The following is a 16,375-nucleotide window of genomic DNA, read 5'->3' on the forward strand; positions in this document are numbered from 1 at the left end:
GCTATTTAATAAATTTTGACTTTTTTACTTCCATTAGTTATGTAAATGTTTCATGCAATCTAATGCTTTTTCATATAGCATTTCCCTACCCAAGTATCACTAAAATACTATGCTTGACTCTTCACCAGCCGTTTCCCAACTGGACACAGCTGGGCTCTGAATAAGCCTTTCCTGTCCCGACCAAGGCTTACCGTTCTGCTGCTCTGCTGCATTGTTTTTGATTCAATCTGGGCGCAAGGACACTGTGGGTGGTCATGTCTACTACCCAACATCCCAGAGGATGTCCAGGCAGATGTGACTGTCCAAAGCATCCCTGTGGCCAGACTGAGTGGAAAACTCAGTCTGGCCACAGTAGTAAGCAGTAAGCAAAAGCAGTAGTGCGGTGGAATGGTAAGTGCTGCTCACCACAGGCTGTAGTTTGACGAGAGCTGCCCTACACCACATTAAAGTCTGAATTCAAAATTTGTTAGTTTTCTTCACGTGTATAATGCAACTTAATAGGTCTACAAAAGGGATATGGGAAGTCTGAGAAGCATCAGGTTGGTCACCAGCATGGGGGACGGGTGGGGAAGAAAACTGGCTTAGATAGACTGATCTAGCAGGACTCGCTTTGTGTTCTTATTTTCATTGCATGGGATGGCAGGAAGATAGGTTGCAATTAATTTTGTATGTCTAGCAAAATTGTTGAAAAGGTAAAAAATATAAAACAAAATCCAGAACACTTCGCATAAATATACTCAGCGTAACTGAGGGCGCAATCCTATCCAACTTTCCAGCGCCGAGGAAAGGACGATGCAGCTCTGAACTAAGGGAACAAACATTTCCTTAACTTGAGGAGGCCTCCATGACTGCCACCGAACTTCAGGATGCAGCACATGCCCCATTAGCACAGCTATGTCCATGCTGGAAAGTTGGTTAGGCCTATATCTTAAAATGCTAGCCTTGGCTACACGTAATAGCTAACTAGATAGCAGCTAAGTGATGATGGCAGAACATGTGGTTTGCAGTAGTTTGAACACTTGAAAGATTCATTTAGGCAGTGAAATTATTACAGTAATATCTGCTTTTTGTTTTAATATGGTTACTTAGCTCTGCTGACTATATACTAGTTTCTAATATGAGGAAATAAAATGCCTCTTTCACTGTTATCAAAAAAAATTTAAAACCCATACCTGTGCAAAGTATTCTTCCGAAATCCTCCCAGCCCATTCAATACACAATTCCAGAGGGCGACAGGGGTTTGCAACATCTGCGCATTTAATCATCATGCGCTTGATCAGTGTCTGGTTATCTGGAAAGTTCTTGAGGTTGGGTGTACATTCACAATTGCTCCCTTCACTCTGGAAAAACAGCTACTCAGTTAAGGCATGGGTCAATGTTGCTACTCATAGCCACTATGAACCAACTGTTTTTAAATTGTGGCATAATACAGTCAATCCTGCACAATGACAAGTTAAATATGAATGAATGAAGATGGACTCTAGACCTGTCAAAAGATTAGGAAAAAGGTTCAAAGCTATCAATGAAGTTTTGTTGAAAAGGTAAAAAATACAAAACAAAACCCAGAACACTTTGCATAAATATACTCTGTGTAACTGAGGATGTAATCCTATCAACTTTCAAGTTTTGTTGACATCAGTCTATAATAATGGTCATGAATCAAGAGAACTGGTTCCTTTTTAGTTATGGATATGTTTGCATCTAGAGTACTGCATAGAGTACTGCATCTTTAAAAAGTTGTAGTGGAAATGAAAAAGGTGCAGAAGAGAGCAATCAAAATGATTAGTGGTCTGAGGCACCTCCCTTATGGATAAGATGGAGTAATGACTTATGCTGAGTGTTAATGGCATAATGTACTTTCATTCTCTGAAATACTTTTAGCTTATAATGTTATGGTTTTTGATGTGTCTTGCCAGGCCTATGGGTCATCTCTCTCCCTCAGGACAAAGGACTGTCCCATCCTTACTGGCCCCCTGTATGGGTCTTAAGACTTCTTTTAGTCTGCCTTATTTTTCATTAGGTTTCTTTGGCCCATTTTATGGTTTTATTGCCATTTTATTATTTTTGCTCATTGCTTTTATTGCATTCTTTAAGCTGATAGTTTATGTAAGCTATCTTGAGCTCCTGCAAGAGTGGAAAGAGGGGGTACAACGTCTCCAAAGAAATAAAATGAAATAAACATATGCTTGGACTCTGCATAACTACATGAACTATGGGTCCCAGTTGGGGATATTTTAGAGCTGCTGCAATACAAGTAAAAGATGCAGCCAAACTGGAGCATTTTCAGAGGAGGGCAACAAGGATGATCAGAGAGCTAGAGGACAAGCCCTACAAAAGAAGATTGAGGGAACCTGGTATGTTCTCCAGAGAAAGCTGAGAGTGGATATGAATGGATATGAGAGTGGGTACTCTTCAAATACCCGAAAAGCTGTCATATGGAAGAAGGGACAAATTTGTTCTCAACTGCCTCTGAAAGTAGAACTAGATCCAAAGAGTACAAACTGCAAGAAATTCTGATTGGATATCAGGAAAAAATTCCTGATGGTAAGGGTGGATCGGCAATGGAACAGATTGCCAAGTGGTGGATTCTCCCTCACTGGAAATCTTCAAGCAGAAGCTTGACAAGCACCTGCTGGAGATGCTCTAGGACAGCGGTTCTCAAACTGGTGGGTCGCGACCCAGCAGTTCATGTGATGCTTTCCCTGTCTCTTTAAGGGGTGGGAGAAGCGGAGAGGCAGGGAAGCAATCCCCGAGGCTTGGAGCATTCAAAGGGAGACATTACAAAGTGCTTTGCGATCGCTCCGTTGCAAGATTCCAAGCCTTGGGGAGCCCTGTGGAGGGCTGCATTAGGCTCCTGCAGCCTCCAGGAGCCCTCACTAAGTCCAAGTAAATGCAAGCACTTCCCCCTTCGCCCCCCCCTTGGGGATGCAATCCTGTGGATCACTTCCCTGCCTTTGCCCTTCTCCCGCAAAGACTTACTGAGGGAGTAAAGTTCCCTCAAAGTTTGAGAACCACAGGAGTGTTTCCTGATACAAGCTGTGGGTTGAACTAGATGATCTTTTCCGTCCCTTCCAACTCTGTTTCTGTGGTTCTATGAGTGACCACAGGAAGTGCACACAGATACATCTACTACTTAAAAAATTTCTTGATTTCTTTGAACTTACATTGGCATTGGTTTCCTCAGAGGCCATGGGCTTGGTGATGCTATTCACAAACTTGTTGACATGCTCAAAGTGCTTTGTCATTTCTGTTGCCAAAACCATGTCAATAATTGCCTGACGAAGAGTTCGATAATGATTCCTGAAAAAAGACATGGAATGAAAAGGGCATGTCTTGGAGATGCTGAGAAAGAAGAAGCAATTCATCTAGGTTGTGGGGGGAAAAAAACAGAAAGGCATGAGGTAAAGATGACCCAAAGTTGTACTGAACCCATGAGAGAGGGGAAAATACAATATGCCCAAGTGTGAAGCAGAATTATGGGAGAGGGAAGGGTTTGGAAGACCTATGAAGGGCATGGGAGGCTGTGTGCTGGTCCAAATAGGAAACTGATCCACTTTCTTGCTCCTCTCCTCGCACTTCAGAGATCAACACGGAATATGGATTAAGGATCACATAAACAATACCCGTAGTGTACTCTTACTAATATGAGGAGTAAGTCTCTTGCCTACGGACCCATAAATATATACAGCAAGCTTGGAAGTCAGCTAGAGACACAAAGGCCCAAATCCTAACCAAATTTCTAGCACTGGTATAGCTGTGCCAATGGGATGTGTGCTGCATCCTGCAGTTGGGTAGCACTCACGGAGGCCTACTCAAAGAAAGGGAATATTTGTTCCCTTACCTCAGAGCTGCAGTGCCCTTATGTCAGTGCTGGAAAGTGGGTTAAGATTACGCCCAAAATTAGACAGTGAGATTTGTGGGATAGAAAAACAGGTTTGGGAGTAAATTGAGGTCACGGCTAAAGCTATGAGAGTAACTAAAGATATAAAAATTGTAGATATTCATGTTGGTCCTTAAGAAAACAATCCCAAAACCACAGTCTGCTAATACCTTTATTACAGAGGTTCTTTAACCTTTTTACAATTACCAACCCTCCAGTATTGCCAAAATGTTGAAATCATCACTAGTCCTATTAGGTCCCAGTATGACTTCAAAAGATGTCAACAGCTTGGTTTTACTTTACATATGGGATAGCTAAGAACAGAATGCCTCCATCTGAATTGATAATGGTAATAGTTAATACTGTAACAACAATTTTAAAAGAATTATTCAGATATCAAAACCTATGCCCCATCATTTGGTTCCCATACCTCCAAGAGCTATGGATACCCCTGAATAATGATTCCTGGTTTATTAGGACCAACCAATGAGACAGAAAGTTTCAGAGTTTTGAGTTCTCCAGGACTCTGTTCTGGAGGCTAGATATAAAGAAAAGCAAAGTGGGGAAGGAAAATTGGGCCTGGTGAAATAACTCCACGCAGTTTGTATTTTGTAAAAGTCTTAAGGAAGAGATAGAAGGATTTAGGCAGACCCATGTTGATTAGCCTCACTCTAGATATAGAGTGCTAGATATAATCTCATGATACACCCAGAGTTTCTGAAGTGAAAACAGCTCAACAGTGTCTACTTCCATTTTTAAAAAACCTAGCATCTTATTCTGAACTCTCTCCAGCACTATTCAAATGCACAGTTCCCTGAATGTAAAAAAAAACAACCCTGCTGGATCAGGTCAAAGGCCAATCTAGTCCAAGATCTTATTTCCCACAGAGGTCCATCAGCGGGCCCTGGGAGACCCACAAGCAGGAGAGAAAGGTATGCTGCACATCTCTCATGCTTTTGTTGCCAATAGCTGGTATTTAGAAGCATATACACTGCTGCTGAAACTGGAGGCAGTGCAAAGCTATCATGACTAGTAGCCGTTCATAGATCTGCCCTCCATTAATTTGTCCAATCCCCTCTTAAAGCTGTCTAAGCCAGTGACATCACCACACCTTGTAGCATCAACTAATTAAGCTCTAATTGTAATGTGGAGAGAAGTGAAAGAGAAAGCATGGTAATCTTTATATTTAACAATGCTTGATTATTAATTTAGCCAGTGGTGGACCTCCCCAGCACTGCGCCCCAGTGCAAAGGTTCATGATGGCACCCCTGGCAGGATGTCGCCGCTCCCCCCACATGCAAATCCTCACCCACAATTACCTGAAGCTTACGGAACTTTGCATGACCCCAGGCTGCACCGAGGAAGCTCCCTGGCGCTTTAAACTGTACTACCGGAAAACCAAAAGCACAGTTTCCAACCCTGTTGGGAGCCTCAGAGAGACTTCTGCAGGGTTCTAAAGGTGTGCAAGGCTCTGCACCGGGGGCATTTGCCCCATGAAATGAATGGGAGGTCCACCACTGAATTTAGATCATTTTAACTGGCAGGGAGATAAAGACATTCAATACACAATCCATTTGTGATGCATTTTCTCTTCACATGCTCAAAACAAAGAGGATTCTGAAGCTCACCTGTTGAGATTTTTGAAAATGTTGCACTTGTTATCTTTGGCTGTAAGCTGGAATGCTAGAGCTGTGTGATGGCTTTCCAGTACTGCAGTGTCATTGTAGAGAACAGCTAGCTCACTGCCTGCATTGCACAGGAATGAGTTGGTCCGCCCTGGATGATCCACATCATGAACTGTTGCAGCTATTAATGCAGCCACTTGATCTAAATCATCCAGGCACCCCTACAAGAAACAGTATGTCTCATTCACCATTATTTACCAAAAATAAAATGCACCTGTTTTCAAAGGCGTAATGAAGTTTGGCTGATTATGTATTGCATAATTTTGTTACATTTGTATGATGTGATACTTCCCTGAAATTCTTCCATAGTTACACATTTTTGGAAATTCACTCCATGTGTTGAAATCCAGATTCATCTATGGGAAATGCATCAGTAGTTTTCAGTGGCTGCAGCTCATTTTCACTCTCTAAGCATGCATCTACAACATCAAGCGATCCCTGAAGACTGGGAAATAATATTTCAAGTCTACATTTCCCAATAAAGTTGACTGCCTAATTGCTCTCTCAGATTATAAGCTACTCATGTAACATGAATTTTAACACAGTACCATACTGGGATGATATGGGATTGTACTTCATGTGTTGGATACACTTGGCTCTCTGCGCACACATGGCTTGGTTGCTAGACACTACACATGCACAGCTTGGTCTCTTGCCACAAGCAGCTCAGTTGCCAGGGATGTCTGTGCACATGTGCTGCTCAATTACTGCACTGGTGATGCTTTTTGTTCCTCTGTGCCTTGCTTCTTTTGTTCCTTCCCTGATTGCATACACTGGTGTCCCTTGCCTTGTGCTTTCCCTTGGAATATGGCAGAGCTGCCAGTATAGGATTTGACTTATGCTAAACCGGTGTTCCTATGCCATTAAGCCCAGCAGTTAGGATTGGGCTGCCCATGTAAAATGCAATTTGGCCCTCACTCATGCCAGCTCTCTGAGACAGCTTATTCCATATAGAAAGCAGGAGTGACAGTATTCACTCCTGTCTTCCCAATCTTTCCCTGAAAAGGTTTAAAGACTCTGCAGTCTCCCTTGCTTTCTTATTTTCTGTTGGCGAACAGCTGTTATAGTTATTGTTTTCCCTAATCAGAACCTGTGGTTTAAAACCATTGCATTGCTTCTTGTCTTCTCTTCTTTCTCATACTCTCTCAAAGTAGTCGAACTTTCCAAGTATTCAAAAGCCTGATTTTAACAGCTGACTGAACACGGTATAGAAAACACAGCAGAAAATATACCTTAACTCTCTCTTTCCCCAGAAAGAATGCTGTAGCATGCAAGACATCAGCTGCATGAGTGGAGTTGTGGTAAGAATTGGAGGAATGGTAGTTGGCTTCAATCACCTGGAGCCAGGCTCGTAGGGTGGTTTCTGAACAGTTCAAAAATTCGCAGACATTAAAGCGGGCAAAGATCTTCAAGCCCAGATAAACAAGTGGCCTGGAAGGAAAAAAAATGGGGGAGGACATGATAAAATAAAACAGAAAAGCTATTTCCTTCCTGTGCTTGAAACCTTTGGCTAGGAACAATCTAGTGCAGATGCAGCCATGACAACAGGGTGTGCACTATATCAGTGGGGGGGGGGGGGGGAAGAGGTGGTAATGGAGTCCTCGGGGTAAAACTCAGCTTCCCCAATGGATCTCCTTGAATCTATACCAGCTATTTCGCTGGCACAGGTCTGAGAGTAAAGTTGGGGGGGACAGGAAATGGGAATAGGATGTGAACAGCATCATGGTGCAAGTTGCTGCTTCCAGGATTCACCCCCCCCCACCTATTTCACCAAGACAAACTCCCCTATTCCTCCCCCTGCCCCATTCCTCCTACTGCCCACCCCCACCCCCAAACAGCTTACCTGCACTCCCATAGGCAGTCAGTAGCTGTACTGGGCCATCAATACAGCTGCTGTTTGCAGTGGCAGTTCTGAAATGGCTGGCATGGGCATGTTTGTGCGTGCCACCATATGACCCTTTACAACAGCAGAACAGTGTCCCACTGCCATAAATTAATTAGGATTGGACTGTTAGGCTCCATTTCAGTCGGGAGGGAGTTGTCCCCAAGGCTCCATGGAAGACATGGGCTTTGAGGAGGAAATGGAAAAAAGACTGGGATGCAGCACCATGTGGGAGTTCTCATTCAAGGCATAAAGGGCAGCAAAGGAACAAATTAGGAAAATACACTTTGGGTGCAATCCTAACCAACTTTCCAGCACTGGCATAGGTGTGCCAATGCGGCATGTGCTGCATCCAGCAGTTGGGGAGGCATTCATGGAGGCCTCCTCAAGGTAAGGCAATGTTTGTTCCTTTATCCAGGAGTTGCATTGCCCTTACCTCGATGCTGGAAAAATGGTTCGGATTGTGCCCTTTATTATCCTGCTTATGTTAAAGCAGACACCAACAAGTTGACACATGGAATAAAAAGGGGAGGGCAGCTTGCTGGCAGCTTCACAAGTTGCAATCATTTCATACATTATTCAGGAAGCAGAGAAAGAGGGAGCCTGAGTTAGTCATGCTTCCCATGTCAACAGCCATAACTGCTGCCTGGGACAAGTTGATACAAATAAACAAATTATAAAGTAAACAATACATGTTTCTTCTGCTTGCATCCATTCATCCAGCACACAGAAAGAGAAGGTGTACCTTTTATTTGTAACAGCTTCCAGTTCAAAAATGTTGAAATCCCAGCTCTCCTCATTTTCAAGCAAGTGTGAAATGCTGGGTGGAACATCGTTGATGGTAACTGGCACTGAAAGGTGACCATGACTCTGGTTCGTATCTGCCCAAACAACAAAATGACTGTTTAGAACTTTTGCTCCTTTTGAAGGACCCTTAGCAGAAATTGTTGTAGCCAAACAAGAGGGGATGGCAACTGTTCTGTGTGTTTAAAACACAGAATGTACAGCACAGAGATATTTCTTTGTGTTTCCATTATGTGTTGACTGCATCTTTTCTCTTGTGGAGGGTCAGGATTGGCAGGGTGGATCCTTGGGTGGAGGGCCCCTGGGGAGAGATCTCAGAGAAGCACAGGGGGAGGGGGTTTACTTCACCCTGGTCTTCCTCCCTGTTGTGGTTGTTGTAGGCTTGGTCCTGGGCGAGGCTGGGCAGAACCCAGGCCTCTTGCCGCCAGCCAGCCAGCTCATCACCGCCCTTCTCTCTCCTTATGAGGCCTCTCTGACCTTCCCACCCCTTCCTCTTCCTTCCTGGTGAGGCTTAAAGGGACATCCCCTGACCCTGCTTGGCTCTATGGCCAGTCTTCTCTTTCCCTCTTCACTGTTCCCCTCTGTTAGCCCTCCAGGTGGGGGATTGACAAGTGCCCTCTGGGTCTCTGCCTGAGCCCTTGCCCCCACTGCTCCAGCCCCCCTGTGCAGTAAGTCAGGGCCCTGGTTGGGTCCGGGGCCCCTGACATCTCTGATGAAGTGTTTTGGGGGACAAGAAAAGGTAAACATCTCAAACGTTTTATGAAAACTGTAACTTTCAACATACTGTATGTTAATTTTTAACCCATTTTTGCCCAGCCCACAGGTGTACACATTTGATCCCCGTTGCATATATGCAAAGTTGGGCAGAAATGGGTTAAAAATAAAATACAGAATTGGTATTTGGGGAGGTGATCTGTACCTGTGATTTTGAATCACATTAAGATGCCCTGTAACATCAGTGACAAATGAACAGTTATACACAGAGACATTAACATAGGAACTTACTTTTAGAAAATACATAGTCATTTCCTGAAAGCCTCTTCAAACCATCCTGAAATGAAGCAAAATATGTCAGGCAATTCAGAATTCCACACACCAAAACTTCTCTGAAAGGTGTATGCTTTGACTTTAAAAACAATCACACTAAGAGCACAATCCTCTACTGCATTAGCATCAGCACAACGGCTGCTATGCTATCGTAAAAGTGCCGGAAAGCGCTTTACACCAACTCGAGAGCAAACAGTGCTGCAAACCTGTGTGCCAGCACTGCAAACAGGCCCCCGAAATGCTGGTGGAAGTGAGCTCCACACCAACGGATGCAGGGGCGGGTAGAGGGTGGCAGGAAGGTGTTCCGCAAGTGGGGAGGGGGCATTTTTGGGTGGGGGGCAGAACGGGAGGTGGGACAGGCCCAGGAAGGGGCAGGAACAGCACAGGTTATTTTACATTTGTCCTACTCACAGTCATCAGACCTCCAACAAGATCACTCGTGTGAGGATCTTCATCTTTGGTACCAAGCTGAGGGGAGTAAAGTTCTGTTGTTCGTAAGATTTCCAGAACTCTGTCCAAGGCCTCTGCTACAGTTACAGGACTGTTCTCTTGAGCTGAATTGATTATATTTATAACCTATTCCAAACAGAGAGGAAAAACACGTTAGGTCCACACTGCAAAACCACTGCTACTTTTTCATCATTCAAGATTGACCTGTAAGAAATCAAGTAGGGATAGGCATGGGAAAGATTATCAACTCATCAGAGATTTCCAATCGGTTAGGCAGACCAGTGCATACCTGGAGGCAAGTCCCACTGAACTGACAGCGCAATCCTAACTTCTTCCTTGGCCAGCACAGTGGCTGCTACACCAGCCAAAGGCATTGCGAACGTACTGTAAAGCATGTATGCAACACCTCAGAAGTAAGCAGTGCTGGTGGAGAGGCCTGTGCCACCCTGCCAATGCTGAATCCGACCAATTGGTCAGATACCACAGGTAAGGTTGCGCCTGGAAGCCCAGGGGCATGGGGGAGTGGGGAGGCAGGGAGGGGGCTTTTCTGGGTGGGGGAAGGTGGAAGGGGGTGGATCTCACCTGGAAGGAGAGGGCTTGGCAAGTGAGCATCCACCAGATCCTAACCCCCCCCCCCCCAGCCATCTGGCATTGCACTGGGCTTCTTGGTTTTGCACCAGCTAAATAGCTGGTGCAGATCCAAGAAGCCCCATGAGTGGCTGGGGCTTTACTTGGGGAAAAGGGAAATATATCCCATTATACCAAGGAGACCTCCAACCACCTCTTGAGCTACATTGGATACAGCGTAGGCCATGTGGCCCCGCTGCACCAGCGCAGTTTATAATTGGGCTGCCTATGGAACTTACTTGCCCAACAGACTGAGGCAAAGAGGCAAAGAAGGAAGGCCCGTAGCCAGGGAGACACACCAGGGACAGACTGCACTTGCTCCCAGTGTGGAAGGGATTGTCACTCCCGAATCGGCCTTTTCAGCCACACTAGACGCTGTTCCAGAACCACTTTTCACAGCGTGATACCATAGTCTTCCGAGACTAAAGGATGCCAATGATAAGGAGTTTACTTCTGATTAGTCATATAAGGATTGTGCAGTTAATCAATTAAATTGAAATTTACATTTGCAGATTCCCAAAAGCTCAATATAAGCCCCTTTTGAAGGAACTGAAAAAGCATGAGATAACTTACGATTAAATAAAAAATGTTAACATTTAAAAGGAAAATCCCATGTTTAATATTTTCTTTCATATTCCCCAATAAAAGATAGCCAATAAAATACAGTTAATAACAAAAAAAAACCCAAAGGTCCCCTTAATACTCAGTCCCACTTATTACTTGTGTACACATCATAGTACAGTGGTTCCCAAATTTTTTAGCATCAGGACCCACCCCCATCCCCAAAATTTCACTTTACCAGCCGCTCAAGTCTCAGTGGCTATAATGGTGATTGTGTAGCAGTGCTCCCCACCACCAAAGAGCAGGTTATTTAACGTTGATGCACATAGCCTAAACTACCCCATCAGTTTCACAAACCACCAAAAATTGAGTCGTGACCCGCTGCTGGGTTAAGACCCACAATTTGAGAACCACTGTCATAATACATAGTATAATGAAACGTGTCTATTTTTGTATGCAAAAATGAAAAGTGGAAACATTATGAAGTTCAAAAAGATTGTGCTTAAAGTTCAAGATTGTGCTTGAAGTTCAAAAGGATTGTGCTTGAAAAAGGCAGAACCCCTTCGTCCCTCCTGCCCCCCAATCAAGTTGTATGGTGTGTCCTGCTGTGTTCATTTCTTCATAAAGGATGTTCTGTGTGTAAGGATTAGCATCAAATAGTGCTTGACTTTTACCTTTGTTATTGGGGCTTCTATGGTCATGGAATGGATTCTTGCCATTGATGAATATCGACGATTCTGTAAAATTGGGGCTGACAACAAACATAAACATTTGGACTTTTTAAACAAATGAAAATATAAAGATACATTCTCATATACAGCAGTTCATTTTTAGCAGAATGGATCACACTCTAAGTTATGATCTTATATACTAGGAAGTATGAATTTTTGCCATTAAGAAATAGAGGTTGTTCTACCCTCAAATGCTTTCCAGTTAAGAAATATGCTCCTTTTTATTTTATTTTATTTTTCCTATACAATATAGACAGCTGGAAGCTGGTGGTTAGAAAAACATTACGGGCAACTCTAAGAATGGTTACTGCTGTTCTTTTTTTTTAAAGAAGTGCCCTGATCTAGCAATATTCTTTATTCATTGATTTTCTTACCATCACTGTTCCGAGAGGTTATTGATTTGACATCAATTGATTCTTTCCTTCTGTTCTTGCATCTGAAGGAGTGAGAGTCTATAAATATTACAAGATGATATTTTAAAAGTGATTAGAATTTATCTTTAGTTACATACACCCCTTCATTAAAACTGAACACTTTACATTCTCTCTCTGATTTACAAATAAAGTAATATAGAACTGAACTCGTTATGTCAAACCAAAGATCAGAAAGACAAAATAACGCACAATGCAAGGAAGATAAACAAATTTTAATTCCCAGTCTTACAGTTTGTCTATACCACATTGCCATATGCTAATCTTGATTTGATATGAAGGTAATGTTTAGGTCAACATATGATAGATGCATGAAGAATAAGTGGGAATCAGGTAGGGCTATGTGCTGTAAACTATAACATTAAACAAAATAAGCACATGCAAAGGAGGGTAAAGCTCTTGTACCTTTCCTTTACCAATTGGGCAAAAGAGGTATTTCAGTAGCTGTAGCAGTCACGCAGATATAAGAAAAGCTATTTTGGGAAAAGAGGAATCCTTCCATCCAGTTCATCTGTTTGCCTTATCAACCCTTAGAGTTGTTGCATACACAGAACTATTGTAATCTCTGCGCTGTAATCACTGGAACCAACTGTTCTTGAGAGAATTTAATCACAGGATCATGTTCTGGTGTTTGCCCTACTATGAGATTGAATCCTTCATTCAATCTGTAAATGGTGCACAATGCACAGACTGATTAGACAGGAATGATGCTGACTGAGGGCCCCTTAATGCACTATGGAGTTTATCAAGAAAGTCTTCTGCATGGACACAGATTCAGAGTCCAATTTACTGCAGCTTCCCACATGGTGATGCAGCGGCACCACACTACATCTGCTGAATTCTGCAGAGGAGTCTTGGTAGGCCTCCTTGAGGTAAAGGAACATTTCGTCCCTTGCCCTGAAGTAAATCCCTGCAGATCCAGTGGTTCAACTTAGACCTGCACCAGCAACATTGCTAGCACAAGTCCACTTGAGAACAAAACGGCTAATATTATAGTGCCGTTGTACAAATCTATGGTAAGGCCACACCTGGAGTATTGCGTCCAGTTCTGGTCGCGGCATCTCAAAAAAGACATAGTGGAAATGGAAAAGGTGCAAAAGAGAGCGACTAAGATGATTACTGGGCTCGGGCACCTTCCTTATGAGGAAAGGCTACGGCGTTTGGGCCTCTTCAGCCTAGAAAAGAGGCACCTGAGGGGGGACATGATTGAGACATACAAAATTATGCAGGGGATGGACAGAGTAGATAGAGAGATGCTCTTTACACTCTCACATAACACCAGAACCAGGGGACATCCACTAAAATTGAGTGTTGGGAGAGTTAGAACAGACAAAGGAAAATATTTCTTTACTCAGCATGTGGTTGGTCTGTGGAACTCCTTGCCACAGGATGTGCCACAGGATGTGGTCCAAGCCCACAGGGGATTGGACAAGTTTCTGGAGGAAAAATCCATTATGGGTTACAAGCCATGATGTACATGTGCAACCTCCTGATTTTAGAAATGGGCTGTGTCAGAATGCCATAGGTAAGGGAGGGCACCAGAATGAGGTCTCTTGTTATCTGGTGTGCTCCCTGAGGCATTTGGTGGGCTGCTGTGAGATACAGGAAGCTGGACTAGATGGGCCTAGGTCCTGATCCAGTGAGGCTGTTCTTATGTTTACTTTGACCCATGAAGGTAGATCAGGCCCAGGAAGGAGATCAGAATTTGGAGGGTGCTGTTGTCACCAAACCCACTTCCTTCCCAGGCCCAATCCACCCCTCCCCCTTCCTGCTGCCACCCTGTTACACACTCTCTCTCTCTGCATCCTTCTGACCCTCTATGCAATCTTACCCAAGGTGGTGGGTATCCATGGTCCACTGCTGTGTGGACCTGGCCAGTCACCACTTCTGTTGATGGCCAGGCTGAGCTCTCTGGCTAAATCACATTTGGGGCTATGCTGGTGGAACACATGTTTTGCTGGCATACCACTCCCTTGGGATTTGCCCATCAAATGGCATCTGTAACATCAGCTTGCATGTGAAGAGTTCCTAGGTAACCGGGCTGATTTATGTTGTAAGTTGCTTTCAGAACATACAGCAGTGGTTCTCACACATTTAGCACTGGGACCCACTTTTCAGAATGAGAATCTGTCAGGACCCACCAAAAGTGATATGACCAGAAGTGACATCATCAAGCAGGAAAATTTTTCACAATCCTAGGCTGCAATCCATACTTACCCAGGAGTAAGTCCCATTTACTATTATTACTAAAAGCATATACATAGTAGCCTGTTCAAACTACAGATTTGAAACATTTCCCCAAATGCAATCACATATCATGGTAGCATCAAGCCTAACATATTAAAAATAAAATATTGAAATGAATAGGGACCCACCTGAAATTGGCTTGTGACCCACCTAGTGGGTTGTGACCCACAGTTTGAGAAACACTGCCATACAGAACTAGCAGTACCACAGAGTTCTCCACTGCCTCCATGTGGCTGTTCTAACATATGAAGCATCTCTCAGACTGACTCTATGTTTTCAAATGATGCTATTTAAAGAAAAACTTATATTCTAACCTGACTGAAAATGGTCTTCTGCACACTTTTCATCCCGATGGGTCTTGTAAGGCTGGGATTACATGAAAAAAGGAAAACAGACATATAAAACTCTGTGGAAACATAACTGCATAGACATATACACTCTGTGTGAGGGACGTTCTGTGTACTTTGAAAAAGTGTATAGCTCTCACCAGCAAAATCCAGTCTGACACAACTTATTTTGGATAGCGGTCTTCATAGTGTGAGATACAACAAAGGAGGACCTTTGCAGCTTAGAACAAAGGTGGCAATAGTTTGGAAAAACCCATCATTGATGTAAATGCAGTCCTCTTGCTGAATTAACTGATGCCTCAATCCTATGTCACAATCCACCACTGTAAACCCTGGTCCAGCAACATGAAAGCCATGCTAGTGTCATGCACTTTGAAGCCATTGGCTCCTGGATGCCCCACTGGAACAGATAAGATGGCAGAGGGGTGGTTCAGGGGAGGATCGTTAGTAGAACGGGGCAGGGAGTAAGCCAGGAAAGATGCAGTTTGAGGACAGAAGAGGGCAGATCTCAGTCACAGTGGAGCATGCCAAGATAGTATCCCTTTTTCCTGGCCCAAAATGTTTGCTGAGGCTCCTCAGAAGGACACCAGGTTTGACGAGACCCATTGGCAGCCAGGGATAAGTGGCTGTGAGGGGATAAGTAAAAGAGAATTTCCTTACCTATCCTGGGCCATCCTGCCACTCTCCCACCATAGCATGCAGCACCTGCTCCATTGGTGGTACTGCATGCTATGGCCTGACAGGAGATAGAATTGGGCTGTAAAATTGCTTCTCTCCTGCTGAATGTTTCAAGATAATCTGACTTGACACTGATATTTTACACACTTTATAATGTACCAATTGAGTGAAAAAACCAGTTAACTGCTAACAAAAGGGTGACAAACAAATTACATGCTTCGAAAGGGAACACAGTACCTGTTTGATGCTGTCATTTGTGCAACACAGTTTCTTGAGAGAGACAAAATGTCGTATTTTCCTAGTAATATAAAATAATCCAGTGTTACTAAATACAACAATTTTGGTAGACAGGATGATTAAATTAATATTCCCATTTACAGCTGGGTTAATGAGCAGAGAGGTAAGTTTTACTTAAAACTACTCAGTAAATCTATGGATGAGCAAAGATTCAAACCCAAATCCTTCATGTCATAATCCAAGACTACACTGGCCCTTAAGGTGCTTATACACCAAAACTCTCATTCATTTCATGCCATGTTCACTATCAGGGCTGGCCCATCAATGAGATGAACTTAAGCAGCTGCTTTAACCAATAGGCCGGAGGAGGCAATGAACTAGTGGTATTATACCACACTGTGCGCTACCTCCCTCTACCAGCTTGACTGAACAATTCAGTCACTGTCCCAAGCTCTTCTCATTCACTCCTCTTGGCTTGGAGTGAGTGGCTTACCTCCTCTTCTCGAGCTGCTGCTGAAAATCATGGCAGTGGCGCAGGAGGAGGAGATAGGGCCCACAGTGATCCTGATAGGTTTCCTGGAAGAGCTCCACATGTTACTTGGGGGAAGAGAACTCATGCCAATACACAAAGCTTGCAGGGGTGTTGCTAGGGGAGTGCAGGCCACCCTGGGTGACTTCCATTGTGTGGGTGACAAAATGAAAAAGCCTGGTGTGCCGCCAGGTTCAGTGATCTTATTCTGTGTGTCTTCTTTGTGTTCTCATGAGTAG

General features: G+C 43.7%; 1 protein-coding gene across 1 annotated transcript in view; it reads right to left on the reverse strand.

Annotated features, from left to right (window-relative positions):
• The window catches only part of PDE8B (phosphodiesterase 8B), a 55,583-nt gene that overhangs the window by 2,332 nt on the left and 36,876 nt on the right, over window positions 1-16,375 (reverse strand). The window contains exons 10-20 of the mRNA XM_066613514.1: window positions 15,608-15,668; window positions 14,660-14,711; window positions 12,042-12,119; window positions 11,611-11,687; window positions 9,710-9,874; window positions 9,257-9,302; window positions 8,193-8,328; window positions 6,798-6,996; window positions 5,509-5,726; window positions 3,165-3,300; window positions 1,173-1,340 (exon numbers count right to left, since the gene is read on the reverse strand). Of these exons, the coding sequence (XP_066469611.1) occupies window positions 1,173-1,340; window positions 3,165-3,300; window positions 5,509-5,726; window positions 6,798-6,996; window positions 8,193-8,328; window positions 9,257-9,302; window positions 9,710-9,874; window positions 11,611-11,687; window positions 12,042-12,119; window positions 14,660-14,711; window positions 15,608-15,668 (1,336 nt within the window). The remainder of the gene's footprint in view (window positions 1-1,172; window positions 1,341-3,164; window positions 3,301-5,508; window positions 5,727-6,797; window positions 6,997-8,192; window positions 8,329-9,256; window positions 9,303-9,709; window positions 9,875-11,610; window positions 11,688-12,041; window positions 12,120-14,659; window positions 14,712-15,607; window positions 15,669-16,375) is intronic.

The sequence above is a fragment of the Tiliqua scincoides genome, chromosome 2, assembly GCF_035046505.1.
Source record: "Tiliqua scincoides isolate rTilSci1 chromosome 2, rTilSci1.hap2, whole genome shotgun sequence".
Taxonomy (NCBI): Eukaryota; Metazoa; Chordata; class Lepidosauria; order Squamata; family Scincidae; genus Tiliqua; species Tiliqua scincoides.